The 17,384-nt window shown below is 49.1% G+C and overlaps 1 protein-coding gene and 1 long non-coding RNA gene across 3 annotated transcripts in view; one reads left to right on the plus strand and one right to left on the minus strand.

Annotated features, from left to right (window-relative positions):
- LOC123343974 overlaps positions 1 to 13,314 on the minus strand; it is a 33,436-nt gene extending 20,122 nt beyond the window's left edge. The window contains exon 1 of the long non-coding RNA XR_006572423.1: positions 13,069 to 13,314. This is a non-coding gene — a long non-coding RNA (uncharacterized LOC123343974). The remainder of the gene's footprint in view (positions 1 to 13,068) is intronic.
- PML (PML nuclear body scaffold) overlaps positions 1 to 17,384 on the plus strand; it is a 44,280-nt gene that overhangs the window by 23,855 nt on the left and 3,041 nt on the right. For both annotated transcript variants that reach the window (XM_044979631.1, XM_044979632.1), the window contains exon 8: positions 17,175 to 17,322. In XM_044979631.1, the coding sequence (XP_044835566.1) occupies positions 17,175 to 17,322 (148 nt within the window). The remainder of the gene's footprint in view (positions 1 to 17,174; positions 17,323 to 17,384) is intronic.

Consider the following 17,384-nt stretch of genomic DNA (forward strand, 5'->3'; position numbering starts at 1 on the left):
GATTTTACATAAACCGGTTTAGTAAAACAGATTGTATAAAATCGAGTGCACGCGGCCACACTAAGCACATTAAATTGGTGGTGTGCGTCCATGGTCCGAGGCTAGCATCGACTTCTGGAGCGTTGCACTGTGGGTAGCTATTCCGTAGCTAACCCATAGTTCCCGCAGTCTCCCCCGCCCCTTGGAATTCTGGGTTGAGATCCCAGTGCCTGATGGGGCAAAAATCATTGTCGCGGGTGGTTCTGGGTAAATGTCGTCAGTCATTCCTTCCTCCGGGAAAGCAACGGCAGACAATCATTTCGCTCCCTTTTTCCCTGGATTGCCCTGGCAGACGCCATAGCATGGCAACCATGGAGCCTGTTTTGCCTCTTGTCACTGTCACCGTATGTGCACTAGATGCCGCTGACAGAGGCGATTCAGCAGTGCTACACAGCAGCATTCATTTGCTTTTGCATGATAGCAGAGATGGTTATCAGCTTTTCTGTATCATCTACCATGCCATTGTAAATTGGCAATGAGATGACGGTTACCAGTCCTTTTGTGCTGTACCATCTGCTGCTGTCATAGGTGCCCCTGGCTGAGATCGGCCGGGGGCGCAAAAGACAAAAATGGGAATGACTCCCCAAGTCAATCCCTCCTTTATGGTATCTAAAAATAGAATCAGTCCTGCCTAGAATAAGGGGCAAGTGTACTAGAGAACCAGTGTATCAGAGAACCAGAGAGCACAGCTGCTCTGTGTCAGATCCCGCAGAAATGATGAGCTGTATGCCATTCACAGGGGGTGCCCCCTGCAACAACCCCACCTGTTGATTCCCGCCTTCCTGGGCTACCGTTGCAGTGTCCCCCATTTGTGTGATGAAGTAATAAAGAATGCAGGAATAAGAAACAGTGACTTGTTAGTGAGATAAAATGAGGGGAAGGCAGCCTCCAGCTGCTATGATAGTCCAGACAGGACATTAAGCAGTGTGGGGGAGAGGAGCCCAGCATCCCGCTGCTATGATAGTCCAGGCAGAACAGAATCTTTTCTTTACACATGAAGGGCGGGGGCTGATGGAGCTCAGCCTCCTGTTGCTATGATGAAGATGGTTACCAGCCGTTCTGTACCATCTACTGGGAATGATCAGGAGTTTTTTACCCAGGCGCCCCCAGCCGACCTCACCGGAGGCCAGCCAGGAGCACTCACAGGCTGATGATGAGGACAGATACCAGTCCTTTTGTACTGCACCATCTGCCACAAGGCTGATGATGACGATGGATATCAGCTATATTGTACCATCAGCCACCCATGAGGGGGGGCGAGGATGCTGCCGTTGACTGCTGCAGCATCGCGTCTATCAGCAGCATTCAGTAAACATAGGGTGACATTTAAAAGAGTCAAGAGAGGATTTTTTTCCCTTTTACTTCTGGGGATGGGTGAGGGGGGTAAATTGACGAGCTATGCCCTGAACCACCGCGGACAATGTGTTTGACACTACAGGCATTGAGAGCTCAGCCAAGAATTCAAATACTTTTCGGAGACTACAGGAACTGTGGGATAGCTTGAGTCCTCAGTCCCCCCTCCCTCCCTCCCTCCATGAGCGTCCATTTGATTCTTTGGCTTTCCGTTACGTTACGCAGCAGCGTGCTGAGTCCCTGCTATGGCATCTGTCTGGAGATTTTTAAAAAATGCTTTGGAATTTCGTCTTCTGTAACGGAGCTCTGATAGAACAGATTTGCCTGCCCATACAGCGATGACATCCGTACGGTCCATGCTGGAGCTCTTTTTGGATTTTGATTTCGGACTGCATCGCCACCCGTGCTGATCAGAGCTCCACATTGGGCAAACAGGAAATGATATTCAAAAGTTTGCGGGGCTTTTCCTGTCTACCTGGCCACTGCATCCGAGTTCTGATTGCTGTCCAGAGCGGTCAGTGGTGCACTGTGGGATATTGCCCGGAGGTCAATACCGTCGACTTGCGACCACACTAATCCTAATCCGATATGGTAATACCGATATTTGCACTACTCCTCTCGTTGGGGAGGAGTACAGAAACCGGTTTAAAGAGCCCTTTATATCGTTATAAAGGGCCTCTTAGTGTGGACGGGTGTGGCGTTAAATCGGTTTAACGCTCCTAAAACCGGTTTAAACGCGTAGTGTAGACATTTTCTCACTTCCTCAGGCATTTTCTCTTGCAGGGGATGTGCCAGCAAGTACTTTGAAATGGTCTCACATCACATGCAAATACAGCTTTGCAGATGGCACTGATGAAATGACCCTCTCAAGTCAATCTGTGTGAATGTCCCCCTCTCTCAGGGAGTTCATTTCCTCCTTTGTGGGTGTTTTCTTTTCCTGGCTTGTAAGAAACATAAGTGATCAGCGCTTTATTAGAGATGGCCCCAAAAAAGTAAAGATCTGGATTCAGGTCCAAACTTTGCATCTTTCCTGGGATTTCCAAAGGAGTCTAAGGGAACTGCTAAATCTTCTAATAAAAATCCTTTTGCACATTTCTATACTTAATATTTCCAGTCGTGTCCAGCCCACAAATTCTGCCCAATTGGTATTTTTTCTGGAACTCAAGCACTTTCCTACATCATTCTCATTGAGATGTTCTGGTATTATTCTTTATTGATTGATGACACTGGTATAAAAATTAAATAGGAGGAAGTATCCTTTATAGAATTTGGCAGTATGATTCTGAACTAGTTTCTTCAAGCTTAACTTGGATAGTGGTGCTATGGTACATGACAGAATGAAATGCACGAAAATCATTTTTTATAATTGGTGCTGGTAGCATGTGATCTAGTTAAGATTGATTTCCAGCTTGCTCTTTCAGAGGCTCATAGAATCATAGAATATCAGGGTTGGAAGGGACCTCAGGAGGTCATCTAGTCCAACCCCCTGCGCAAAGCAGGACCAATTCCCAACTAAATCATCCCAGCCAGGTCTTTGTCAAGCCTGACCTTAAAAACCTCTAAGGAAGGAGATTCCACCACCTCCCTAAGTAACCCATTCCAGTGTTTCACCACCCTCCTAGTGAAAAAGTTTTTCCTAATATCCAACCTAAACCTCCCCCACTGCAACTTGAGACCATTACTCCTTGTTCTGTCATCAGGTACCACTGAGAACAGTCTAGATCCATCTTCTTTGGAACCCCCTTTCAGGTAGTTGAAAGCAGCTATCATAATTTACACAGACAAATGCAGGCTTCAATTTTATGTTTTTGTCTCAGCCCAAAGAAGAATTGTTTGGGCCACTTCATTTGAGCTATTTGTGAGTTATTGGAGAATGGGGGAGTGGGCGAACAATAATTTCTGTTAGTCTCCATTAGAAAGTGCTCTCAGATGACTCAATATAACTAAAATGTAGAGGGTCTAATTCTTCTCTCACTTCTGTCACTTTTACATTGGTTTCAGTGCGCTCACTCTTGAGTTACACCAGAGTAGGTGAGAGGAGAATTGGGCCCAGGAACTTCAAACTTGTCTTGTTTTTATATCTCACTCAGATTTAAAACCACAGGCTATGTCTGCAGGCTGTCGGTTCAGATGGTTTGAAGTTTGGAATGTTGGAAGTCAGCAGTTTTGTGTGTCACCCATTAGAACTTTCCTGGTTTTTTTACTCGTTTTAAGGATGACTTTGTCAATGATGCCACCATTGTCCATGACATGCCGCACTGTCAGAGTCAAAATATCTCTGACTCAAGAAATAGGCAGAGCTTTTAAGATCTTCAGACAAAATAGCTTCATATCAAGAAACTTACAAGATCAGTTAAGGATGACTGAATTAAGGATGTTATATTTAACGATATTTTAATTAAAGACTCTAGAGGCTGAAGCTTGTGGAATTTATAAACCTCACAGGGAAGAGAATTTTTAGCATAGGCCAAAGATAAAGCAATATGGCAGAGATTGTCTGTTCCAAACTGAATTGGCCCAGATCAGGGGCAAAGTTAGGGTGTGCTGCAAAGCAGTTGACATCAGTGGGAGTCTTTGCAGGGCCGGTGCAAGGATGTTTCGCACCCTAGGCAAAACTTCCACCTTGCGTGCCCGCCCCGCCCTGAGGCACCCCACCCCGCGGCAGCTCCCCACTCGGCCAGGAGGCGCCCCTCCCCCCACATGGCAGCTCCCCACCCCCCACCCTCCACCCTGAGGCAACCCCCTGCCCCAGCTCACTCTGCTACAAGCACGAGCACCCCGAGCACGCCGTGGCTGCTTCGCTTCTCCCACCTCCCAGGCTTGCGGCGCCTGAGCTGATTGGCGCCGCAAGCCTGGGAGGCGGGAGAAGTCAAGCAGCTCACCCCTGCCCCACCTCCTCCCCGAGCACGCCATCACTGCTTCACTTCTCCTGCCTCCCAGGCTTGCGGCGCCAATCAGCTCAGGCGCCGTAAGCCTGGGAGGCGGGAGAATGAAGCAGCCCCTGCGTGCCGCACCCCCCTTACTTGCTGCAGGCGGACCTCCTCGTGCTCCCCTGCCCCAGCTCCCTTCGCCTAAATGCCTGCGGCAACTGGGGCAGCTGAAGATCCAGGCGCCGCGGTCGCTGCCGAAGAAAATGGCGCCCCCCAAATCCCAGTGCCCTAGGCAACCGCCTAGGTCACCTAAATGGTTGCACCGGCCCTGAGTCTTTGCATTGCCTTCCTTGGGCTTTGGATCAGCCCTTGGAGCTTTGATACATGGAAACATTAGCAAATGAGGTTTTCTGTAGTTTGTTTGTTACTGTTGTATCAGCATTAGCAATTATCTAGGGCTATAAAAATGGGGACCATCTTTGATGCATGGGATAGGGGATAAGCTGTTCAATGTGTAGAAACTTTAATAGTAGTTGTGTAGATAAAATTTCATGTAACACTTTAAAAAGGTACTGCCTGCCCCTTGCTTTGAAAACAATATTAAAAATCCACAGGATTAATGATATATTTAACCACATGGCAAATCCCAGTGGCCAATGTCCTTAGAAATAAAGAAGCAGTTGAATTGATGGGGTGGGAAGGGGACCTGTTTTCAGTGGAAGGAGTTGGATATAAGATTGGGATGGGGGCCATGGTTTTGGGGAATGTAACATAGAGGTGCTTTTGTATGGGATAATAATGCAGGAATGTAAGTCACTCTTGTTACTCTCAATAAAACTATTTCCAAACTAAAAGCAACCCACTGCCATCTTCCTTACCTGTTTTCTTTGCAATTTCTCTTTCCTTCTTCCAGTGGTGAACTGAGCCTAAATGGGAACTGGATCCAATCCAACCAAGGGACTTATTCTTATGCCATTCCTTCTTCCAGTGCTGCCTCCTGCACCCCTGTCCCTCTGGTAAACCCTAATGCCTTCTGGCATTTTCTCCCACAGGCAGCATGGTCTGGAGGAACAAGCATGGAGTTTGGAGTCACAGGGCACTGGCTTCCAATCCTGGCTCTGCCACTGATTCACTGTGTGGCCTTGAGTGACTCACTTCACCTTTCATTCATGTTTCCCCACCTGTCAAATGGGGATGATGATACTCACCCTTCCTGCCTCACGGGGGTGCTGGGAGGATTAATTAGGGTAGTGTCTGTTCAATGCTTTGCATACACCTCCCAGGCCCGTGTCTGCATCGGTGAATCCTCCTTTTATCTGTCCTTCATCATAGCTTCAGTAGGTCAGAGTGCTTTGACTCACCGTGGAAGTCATTGAGCACCGTTGCTCAGAGCCTGCTCTCACTGCACTCCTGGCTAAGAAAATCCAGGAGAACGTTATGCTTTTCAGACACCTGACTCCCTCAGACTCCTTTGGAAATCCCAGCTACCAGGTGTAGAGTGAATTGGGACAATTATTAATCTAGCTGCCCCTTTTGCCTTGTAAAGAGCTGCTGTCTGGCTGTATTGATGGGGGCCCCCCAGTGGGTATCTCCATGGGATGCCAATGTTAGCATGGAAAGGAAGAAGAAAGCAGCCCGAAGGACCAGGCACATGGGCAAAGACTCAGGTGGCCATTACCCTGAGTCAGTTGATGGCATCAACAGCAGTGAAAAGGGTAGCAGATATAAGAGAATAGCAGCGCAAACCCAAGCCACAGGTAAGGATAAGCCTGCTCAAATAAATGGCACTCATCTCACCCTGTAAGCAGTTGGTGAAGGACTCCAACAGATGCCCTCTAGGTGAGTTTTACCACCAAGGACCCTCCACAGGGAAAGTCCTGTCCCCAGCCCCATTCAGACTGAACCTAAGGACTAGGAATAGTTCTGCCTCCCATGAATAATAACTGATAGGCAGAGACTTAGGTCAAGACACCATTGCCAAAGTACTTATGAGTTTAGAGGCTTCTTCAAGTGGTGGTTCCTATATGGTATTCCAAATGTGGGTGTACATGCACACCATGCACCTGAGCTGGAAAGTTTTCCTAGCAGGGTCCATTGACCCACACGTCGTCTTGTGCTCCCAGCTGAGGCAATATTATACTGGATGAGTCAACGCAGCGCCAGTTCCCTTTTACTGCCACATGGCTGGAGTCGAAACCCCTGCTCCTCTGGCATCTCAGTTTTTCACAAAGAGAGCACTTTCGACTGTTGTATAGAGTTCTTGTTTGTTGTTTGCTTGTATAGCATGGTAAGTACACATAGTAGTTAGTGTAGTTAATTAGAGATTGTTTACCCCGCTCGCGGTATGTTTTCCCTTCCCCGGGTACTATGCCCCACATTCCAGAGTTTAAAAACTGTGCTTTGTGCCCCCACTTGTTCTCGGTGAATGACAAGCACCAGCATTACCTTTACTGCCGTGGGGAGGCTCATATCATGACTCGTTGCAAGATCTCTTAAGTCCTTCCTGCCACGGACTTGGGAAGTGTGGGAACTTCGCCTCCGAAAGTTGCTTATGGAGGAGCCATGAGACCGCAGGCATGCTCTCATTCGGAACCGTCACTGCAACGGTGGTCCATCACCAGTGGTGAGTGCTCCTCCCAGCACTTCCCACGCCTCCCATCTGACACTACCAACTGTCAAGGACGAGCCGAGACATGAGAGTACAAAGCATTCTCATGGGCATCTGAGCAAGTGCCCATTGAGGGCCGCCTCCAAGCGCAGTGTTCCCTTCCCGAGCCAGACCAGGTCAGGTGAGGAGTCGTGTGCCAACACTGCTGCACCAGTGCTAAGCTTCCCCATACCGAGAGTGAATTGAAGCACAAGAAGGATCTGGTGATACTGCTGGTTGTCCCAGCATTTGCCTGCCCTGACCGGTCTCCAGCTCACGTACCGCCCATCCACCCACTGCCTTCACGCCTACTGATCTAACCATCCCCACAAACACCACCTCGGTTCTCCAGTGCTTCCAGAGACATCCCTCAGACTCCTAGCCACTTGGAGCCTCTTCTCCTGATGGAGCAACTGCAGCTGCCCTACCTGCCTTCTCCATTGCTTGCCTGTGAGCTACCCATGCCAGTGAATGAACAGGTTCCTACTGACTCACCATCGCCTGCCTGATGAGATCCTCATTCCTCCCTTTCTATGGCCACCAATGACCAAAAGCAATATCTGGTCCAGTTATAGCAGGTAGCTGAGGATCTGGGCATACCGTTAGAGGAGTCCAGGACCAGCACCATCAACTGCAGGACATCCTCCAACCACAGGGATCGTCATGGCTGGCACTGCCCATTAATGGTGCTGTCTTTCAGCCCACATGGACAGTGTGGCACACTCCTCCTTCCTTTACCCTCACATCAAAATGTGTGACGTGCCAGTACTAAGGGGACGTACTTTCTCTTCTCCCACCCATCCCCCAGCTCTCTGGTTATGCATGCAGCAATGGAACAGGTGCACCAGCACACACAAGTCCAGTCCACCAGACTGGGCGGCCATGCGCCTAGACCTTTTTGGGAAAAAGGGCTACTGCCAAAAAGGTCTTGGCAGCATTGCAATGCCAAATTGCAAATTACTAGGTTCTGCTGGCCAAGTATGATATCAGCAACAACACTGCTCTAGCAAGAACCAACAGTTAATACCCTGGTGGAAGAGAGGTGCCTGGTGGCCAAAGTGGGCTTCCAACTGGCAGTCGATGCCACGGGCAGGTCTTTGCACTCCCTTGCCATGGGTGTCGTCATGTGACAAGACTCCTGGCTGCAGTCCTCTGGCTTTCCTCAGGAGGTGCAAACCTCTCCTTTGATGAGAACAAGTTGTTCTCTGCCAAAACAGACTAGTCCCTTCACTCGCTTAAAGACTCTAGAGCAACTTTGCGCTCCATGGGGATCTATCCCCTAGCCCTCCAACGCAAACAGCAACACCAATCATTCCATCCCCAGCCTATCTGGCCTAGTATCAGCAGCACACACACACACACGTAGGCACCACCAACCCCAGTGACAGCCGCCCACAGCATCTGTCATGGCCACCTCCTCCACCCTGGCCCACCAACAAACCAAGACACAGTTTTGACATCATAGTTGAGAACTGCGAACCGTCCCCGTTGCCACCTGCGGCCCCCAGGTCATCTTTGGGGGCCAGCTTGCCCTGTTCGCCCACAACTGGGGCAAGATCACGATGGACCGTTGGGTATTGGAGATCATCCACCAAGGATACTCCATAGAATTTCTTTTTTTTCCTCCCCACTGCCACTGCCCCCACTTCCCGGAGATCCTTCCCAGCAATGCCTACTACAGCAAGAAGCAGATGCTTTTCTTGCAAAGGGCACAGTAGAGCCCATGAGACCTCTCTTCGCAGGCAAGCAGTTTTACTCCCTGTACTTCTTCCTTTCATAGAAGGGCGGAGGGCACCTCCCCATACCTAATTTTCGGCTCCTGATGACACTGGCATCTACTGTCTCCTCCCTTTCCCACAGGGCCTGGTTCACTGCTCTTGACATGAAGGACGCCTCTTTCCACATTGACAGTCACCCATCCACTTTAAAATTTCTCCGTTTCCAGGTGAGATGACACCAATAACAGTTTGGAGTGCTCCCATTTGGCATTGTGATGGCAGTGGCAGCAACAATGTTCCACACTGGCCACTTAATGTACCCCTACCTGGGAGGAGAAATCTGTGTTTGTACTTACTCAGACAATCAATTTCAGTGGGGCACGGCTCAAATCCATTGTGACATGGGCCTTCCTTCCAGCAGATGCTTTGGGATGTTGACAGCCATAGTTGTGGACTTACGCTGTAACCCTCGCACCACAGTCTGCCATTTACTCTCCCTCTGCTGTCACATGGCAGCCTGCACCTATGTGACACCACATGCATGTCTGCACATGCGTTGACTCCAAATGTGGCTCCTTTCCATTTACAGACCCTACAAGGGACCAGCTGGATGCCAAAATCATTGTCCCAAAGATGGTTCTGGTCTTCCCTCACCTGGTGGACTGACCCTTCCAAGGTCTTGGGCCTGGTCTACACTAGGGTGAGGGGTCGAACTAAGGTACGCGACTTCAGCTACATGAATACCGTAGCTGAAGTTGAACTACCTTAGTTCGAACTTCTTACCTGTCCAGACGCCGCGGGATCGAAGTCCACGGCTCCCCCGTCGACTCCGCCACCGCCGTTCACGGTGGTGGAGTTCCGGAGTCGATGGGAGCGCGTTCGGAGTTCGAACTATCGCGTCTAGATTAGACGCGATAGTTCGAACTCCGAGAAGTCAAACGCTACCCGTCGACCCGGCCGTAAGTATGGACGTACCCTTGGTCTGTACTCCCTTCATCCAGCACCATGCCCCAGGACCTACTACTGAGCTAAATGTAAATGCTTCACCTCATGTCCTCATGACCATCACCACCACCTGAGACCAATACCTATATCCATACCTATCATCCTCAATTATCTCCTCTAACGCTAAATGTTGGGCCTTGCCCTCAGCTCTGTATGAGCCCACCTGGCCACACTTAGTGCCTTTCCCCGCTGTGGATGGCAGCTCGGTGTTCACACACCCTACCACCATTCATTTAATAAAAGGTCTCCTCAACAGTTTCCTCACAGTACTTAAGCCCACGCCCCCAGGGGAGCTTACCCTTCTTCTATCTGCCCTCACGAAGCCGCTCTTCAAGCCAATGGCGACATGCTTCCTCTCCCATCTCTCCATGAAAGCAATATTCCTAGTGACTATTACCTCGGCTAGATGGATCAGCAAACTAGCAGCCATGATCGCTGACACCCACCTCCACACACACACAGAATTTCACAAGGATAAGATTTACTGACAGCTGCATGCTAAGTTCCTCCCATAGTTGGTTTTGCAGTTCCACCTCAATCAGTCTGTTCACCTCCTTGTCTTCCATCCCAAACCAACATGCCGCCGCCTGACAGAGTTACGGTGCACGCTACGCAAGTGCAAGCAACCACATCTGCCTGCCTGATGGATATCTTCTGGCAAGTCACATGTTGAGCAGCAACATGGTGCTCCATGCACATATTCACATCCCATTACGCCATTGCCCAAGGAGGGGCTGACGATGCGTCAGTGGGATGCACCATACTACACACCGCACTGCCTCTCGCATCCTCACACCCCTCTCCACACTGATCACTGCTCGGTACTTACTCATGTTTGGAATAAATATAGGGACCATCACTCGAAGAAGAAGAGGAAGTTACTTACCTGTAACTGGAGGGTCTTCAAGAGGTGTACCATCCATCCCCTCAGTTGTGGACTGCACTACTCAGTGGTAAGAGTGTCGCTGGAGTGGCATCAAGCCACATGGCTTAATATAGCCTCAGCTGGGAGTACAAGACAACGCATGATGCATGTGCATGTCAACGGACACTGCTAGGAAAACCTTCCGGTGTATGGCAGGCATGCACATCCATGATTGGAATACAAATAGGGACCATACATCTCAAGGATCCTCCAGTTACAGGTAAGTAACTTCCTCTTATGACTGTGTCCTGAATCTCCTCATTTACACTAGTGTAAATCAGGAGTAACTCCACCATTATCAATGGGGTTACGTCAGTGTAACAGTGTAAGAGGAGAAGCTAAGACCTAGAATTGTTGCCTTTAGTGTATGGGCTAGCAACAGAGTCCTGGTGTGCTGTGAATTCTCTAACTAGAGACAACTGGCCTCACATACAGACTGTGTAGTTCACAGATTACTTGATCTTAATCTCTGGCTTGGTCATTTGGTGATTCCTTCCCCCTTAACTCCCCTGCCCAAAATTATCAACAGACGGTTGGTTTGGAAACAGGGGAGCTGGACCCCCAAGTCAATGCCCCAACTAGAACACGATCCAATGGCTGGAAGTTGAAGCTAGACAAATTCAGACTGGAAATAAGGTGTACATTTTTAACAGTGAGAGAAATTAACCATTGGAATAGTTTACCAAGGGTCATGGTGGATTCTCCATCACTGATCATTTTAAAATCAAGATAGGATGTTTTTCTAAAAGATCTGTGTTAGGAATTATTTTGGGTGAGTTCTCTGGTCTGTGCTATACAGGAGGTCAGACCAGATGATTACAATGGTCCCTTCTGGACATGGAATCTCTGAAACCCCACCCTCAAATTTTAGGAAAGTTCAGAGTCAGATCTTAATCCCAATCAGGGGTTGAATTTTCAAAAGTTGCCTAAGTCTCATTTTCAGAAGTGACTTTTTGTCACTCAGGCCCAAATCCTCAAAGATATTTTGGCATCTAACTCTCATTGATTTCAATGGCAGGGACCTAAATATCGTAGGGGACCTGGATTTAGGAGCCTATATCCCATTAACAATCAGTGGGGTTTAGGTTCTTAAGTCACTTTTGTAGATGGAATTTATGCTCCTAAATCACATAGACATTTTAGGAAATTTTCCCAAAAAATTTCACAGCTTGGGACTATCTCCATGTGTTACTACTCAGTAACAATGTGCAGATGTGCTTGGCTCAGCTGTAGCAACAGTTAACAGTAAGGCCTGGTCTACACTGGGGGGGGGTTCGAACTAAGGTACGCAAGTTCAGCTACGCGAATAGCCCATCCAGACGCCGCGGGATCGAAGTCCACGGCTCCCCCGTCGACTCCGCCACCGCCGTTCACGGTGGTGGAGTTCCGGAGTCGACGGGAGCGAGAAGTCGAACGCTACCTGCTGACCCGGGTGGGTAGTATAGACGTAGCCTAAGAGAGTTTCCATGAGTGGTTTGTCCTTCCTGAAGCCACTGGGGATACTGTGGCACTGACAGGAAATGTGACTGGTGGGGAGAGGGGCCAGCTGCTGGGTTTTTGTGGAAGGCCTCCTCCATATCCTGTCTGGCAGGGAGCTGAGTTCATGCTCCCTCACTGAGCAAACAATCTGTTCCACTAGTTAAAAAATGACACATCAGAAGCCACAATTTCCTGGGAGCCCTCTGATTTGGCAGGAGAATTCCAATCTCACAGAAGCCCCCCAGATTCCAATTCAAATTCAATCAGCAGCAGCCACCATGGCAGTAATGCAGAGCATATTTCCACTTCGTAGCACTGCACATATAGTACCTGAGTAACCCTCCCAGCAGCCCTGGGACATAGGCACAATTATGGCCTAGGGACTAGAACCAGAGACATAACTGGGCATTTTAGCGCCTGAGGCGAGCAAGCATATTTGTGCCCCCTACCAATTTTTTTCATCTTTTTTCCACTCACAAGCGACAGGGATTGGGGTGAGGGGCACACGGGATTGTTATCCCAAAAACAGAATTTGGGTATCCTGAGATGACTAATCTGTTCTCATTAGATATGGGTCTCCAGGGTGATTAAGGAAAAATCTTAGAGGGCATGGATACAGCCCTCCAATAAATGAGTGACACAAGCCGTGTTTTAAACAAGGCACCCTTTATTGATGTTATTCCTCACAACAAGCTAAAGATCACCCTTTCTTAATGTTAACACCTCTTATAGATGTTATAAACCCAATCCCTGGCACAAATCCCTTATTGATCTTATAAGACACAAATCCCTTCCACAAGTTAGAGCACCCCAAACCATATTGCTTTACAGTACAAAGTGGTGCTAAGTGAGGCACCCTGATTTTGGAGATCAGTTGTTCACAGATCACTGACACCAGTTTTTAAATACATTTTTAGGTCCTACATGTATAAATTCCTTTTACAATTACCACATGCAAATAGATCTTTATAAACCCATCCACACACATATACACTAACACTATACTATACCAGAACTAGAACTTTGACAGACTTCGCTGCGCTGTCCTGCACGCTCTCTCTCTGCCTTTTCTCCTCAGGTCTCTGCTTCTTATCTCTCTCTCTCTGTCTCTGCACTCCAGTAGCAGGGCAGGGCTCCCTCTGCTGCTCTCCTCCTCTTTCTGCCAGCTCTCTCAACCGTCAGCTCTCGACTCCCACCAGCTCTCAATCCAACTCAACTGACACACTGACCTTTATACCATTCTGTCAGAACTTTCCATAGACTTCTGTTAATACCTTCCTGTCAGATCCTTCTTGGACACATGCCAACTGTCAACATTCTAAACTGTCAGATCTGTTTTTAAACTGGGATCATTATTTACCTGACAGTGGTATGATCTTCTTCTATTTTTAGCATTGTTCACCACCTTTTCCCCACCAATTTGGTTTTCCCACCAATTTGGTTTTTCATGTTCTGTGACCTTCAGCTTCTAATGGTGGAGTGACTCTTGCTTATTCAAAATGGAAGCCAGGAATATAAAGTGGAATCTGAGAGCCCCCCCAAATAAGGTGACCAGGTGTCCAGTTTTTGACCGGAACACCTGGTCATAAATGGACCCAGGCAACTCTGGTCAGCACTGCTGACCGAGCAGTTAAAAGTCTGGTTGGTGGCGCTGCAGGGCTAAGGCAGGCTAGTCCCTACCTGTCCTAGCTCCGCACTCCCTACCCCTGCCCTGAGCACCGGCTCTGCACTCCCACTGGCCAGTAACCACAGCCAATGGGAGCTGCAGGGGTGGTGCCTGTGGGCAAGAGCAGCGCGCAGAGCTGCCTGCCGCACCTCCGCCTAGGAGCCAGACCTGCTACTGGCTGCTTCTGGGGTACAGCATGGTCTGCGGTGCCAGGACAGGGAGGAAGCCTGCCTTAGCCCCCCGGTGCCCCAGCCCTGAGCCCCCCCCCAACCCAGAGCCCCCTCCTGTACCTCAAAGCCCTCCCCCACCTTACCCCAGAGCCTGCCCCCCCTGCACTCCAACTCCCTGCCTGATCCCAGAGCCCCCTCCCACATCTTGAACCCTTCCACCCCACCCCCCAGCTTGGATCCCCCTCCTGCATCCCAAACCCCTCATCTACGGTCCCACCCCAGAGCCCTTACCTGCACCAGCCCAGAACTCCCTCCCACACCCTGAACCCCTCTGCCCAAGCTCCACCCCAAAGTCGCACCCCAGCCAGAGCCCTCATCACCCCCACACCCCAACCCTCTGCCCCAGCCCAGTAAAGTGAGTGAGGGTGGGGGAGAGTGAGCTACCAAGGGAGGGGGAATGTAGTGAGTGGGGCGGGCCTCAGGGAAGGGAAAGAGCAGGGGCGTGGCTAGGGTATTTGGATCTGTGGGATTAGAAAGTTGTCAACCCCAACCCCAAATGGAATTTCTCTGCTCTCAGTCACATGCCCCCAAGGTTTTTGCATCCCCCCCCCCCAGCCAACACAGACAGGCTGGGTGGCCCACTGAGGAGAGTCAGGGGCTGGAGATGGCACTCTCTCCCTAACACACTGGTGCGTGGGGCTGGCCCACCCAAGCCTTGCCACCTGGGGCTTTACATGTCACCTCTGTTTCTGCCCCATTTTTCCTCCTCCACAGCTTTGTGGCCTGGGTGACTTCCCATTTGCACTACCTTGGTTACAGCTCTGGCTAGATCACTGGCCTGGGACTTAGACTCATAGACTCAAAGGCGAGAATGGACCATTGTGATAATTTAGTCTGACTTCCTGCACACTGCAAGCCACAGAACCTCACCCACCCACTCCTGTAATAGACCCTGAACCTCTGGCTGAGCTACTGAAGTCCTCAAATCATGACTTAAAGATGTCAAGTTACAGAGAATCTGCCATTTGCACTAGTTTAAACTTGCAAGTGACTGCATGCTGCAGAGGAAGGCCAAAAACTCCATGGCTTCAGCCAATGTGACATGGGGGGGGGGGGCAGGAATCCTTCCTGACCCAAAATATGACAGACTGTTGGACCCTAAGCATATGTGCAAGACGCACCAGCCAGACACCTGGGAACGAATTTGCTGTAGTAACTCAGAGCTCTCCCCATCTGCTGTCCCATCAGCAGCCATTGGGAATATTTACTACTAGCAGTCGCTGATGGGCCACATGCTATTATAGGCAGTCTCATTATTCCAATCCTCCATAAACTTATCGAGCTCAGGCTTGAAACCAGTTAGATTTTTTGCTCCCACTACTCCCCTTGGGAGGCTGCTCCAGAATGTCACTCCTCTGATTGTTAGAAATCTTGATCTAATTTCAAGCCTAAAATTGCTGATGGCCATTTCATATTCATTTGTTTTTATGCCAACATTGGCCCTAAACTTAAATAATGCCTTTCCTTCCCTGGTATTTATCCCTTCTCCCCATGTGAGAGATGGGTTCTGTTTGTGGCTCTGCCATTGGCCAGCTGTGTGACCTAGGGACCTCAGTTCCCCTTCTGTAGAAAGGTGGTGTCTGATACTATATAGAGAGCAGAAGATCTCAACGGTCAGTATCAGTGTCTCCATTGTACAGATGGGAGGGAAGTGGCTTGCCCAATGTCACCTTGCAGTCCCATGGCAGAACCAGGAACTGAACCCACATTTCCTGCAGCACAGTAGAGTGCTTAAAGTCATCACTCTCCATGTGCAGGTGGGAAAACTGAGACACAGCAAGGGACAGCAGTTGTATCCCAACACACACAAGGCACCAGTGTCAGACCTGAGAGCTCTGGGTCTGACCCCTGGCCCACACCTCTGTCTAGATATGATGCAGCAAGGGCTAGTTTGCTGTGGGCAGTTAATGGCACAAATTCTGGGATCTTTCATACGCAGGATACCTTCTGTGGAAAACTGGAAGCAGAACAGCTGATTTCTCATTCCAGGGGAGTGGCAGCAAGACCTAGCCTCTCAACTGCTGTGAATAGAAAGGAAAAGTCAGCACAGTGTTTTTGTCCTTGGGTAACTCAATTGATTATGGACTTCCTTCTGATTTATACCAGTGTAAACGAGAGCAGAATCAAGCCCTGATATGCAATGTGTTCCTAGTATGCAAAGGAGAGAGAAGAATTGTTTCAAGGGGTATAAACTTGCATGAATTAAATGAAACTGAGCGGAAGATTATGTAAGCTGGACAGCAGGCAATATTTCTGTAGTCTATTGGAAAAGAGTAGTAGTGTCCCTTTAAAAAGCTGATGAGCCCTCCAGTGGCGTTCACCATGTTTTCTAGAAGCCACCAGAGCCCAACCAGCCAGCTGTGTGGAGCGTAGCCCTGCCTGTTAAGATATATTTAGTAACCACAATTATTTGGGACCTGACTTGACAGGGTGTTTTTGCAGATTGTGTTTACAAGACACAACGATTTCCTAAGCTGCAGATCTATTAAACTCCAGACTAGTCTCCCAAGCAGAATGGCAGAAGTGCAGGCACATCTGTAATGGAAAGAGAATTGCAGAATGTCACGTAGAAAGCAACCCTTCATTTGTCCAAGGAGTACAGAGCCTTACAGTGCTTAGTCTGAGTGCTTCATAAATACCAAGGGGGTGAGAGAGACAAAGAGAGAGGAGAAATTATCACAAATGTCTCAAAATTCTGCCCAAAACATTTCAAATTTTGCTGAAAACCAAGAAAAAACAATAAATCATGGAGAATTTTTTCATTTCAAAATCTGTGCCCCCATTTTTCAACCAACTGCAAAGTAGGTCAACATATTTCACGTCAGGTGAGATTTCAGAATTGTGTGGTGCTAGTGAAAACCTGGAGAAAAAGAATATGAAAAGGCAGCATCATCCATTCCCATCTGCTTTTTTGTTTTTCATCTGGCTCCCACAGCATTAGAGATGAGCATCAAGAGATCAGACAAGACCATGGAACAAGACTTTTCTGCCTCCTCCTCCTTTCCCTTTGGGGAGAGGGAACGGTCCCAAGCTCACACCAGTGTCAAGGTGGTTACCTAGACAGGCATTAGAGCGCAGACTTTAAACTCAGCCACTCCTCTACCCCCCAGCTTGACCACCTTTGCCTAGCCTCCTTTTCCACCTCTCAGCACATGCACAGGGCTCCCTCCTAGTGCAGGTGAATCCGGATGATTCTTGGCACTAGTGGAGCATGGTGCATTCTCTCTGGTTTTCTGTTGCAGCTCTCCAGCATGCTAGAGGGCAGCAAGGACTCCTCCTCATACCTGCGGTTCGAATGGGAAAGCAGTGCACCAGGCTCTGGGGTTGTGGCCAGTGCTGGCTTTGGGGGACGCACGCTGGTGTTCTTCGACATGAAGGTCAACAAAGACAGTGAGTCTGCTTTGCTCATTGAGAATCCCTATTAGCAGATAAGCTGTGTGGTATGGGCAGGG

The sequence above is a fragment of the Mauremys mutica genome, chromosome 11, assembly GCF_020497125.1.
Source record: "Mauremys mutica isolate MM-2020 ecotype Southern chromosome 11, ASM2049712v1, whole genome shotgun sequence".
Lineage (NCBI taxonomy): Eukaryota > Metazoa > Chordata > Testudines > Geoemydidae > Mauremys > Mauremys mutica.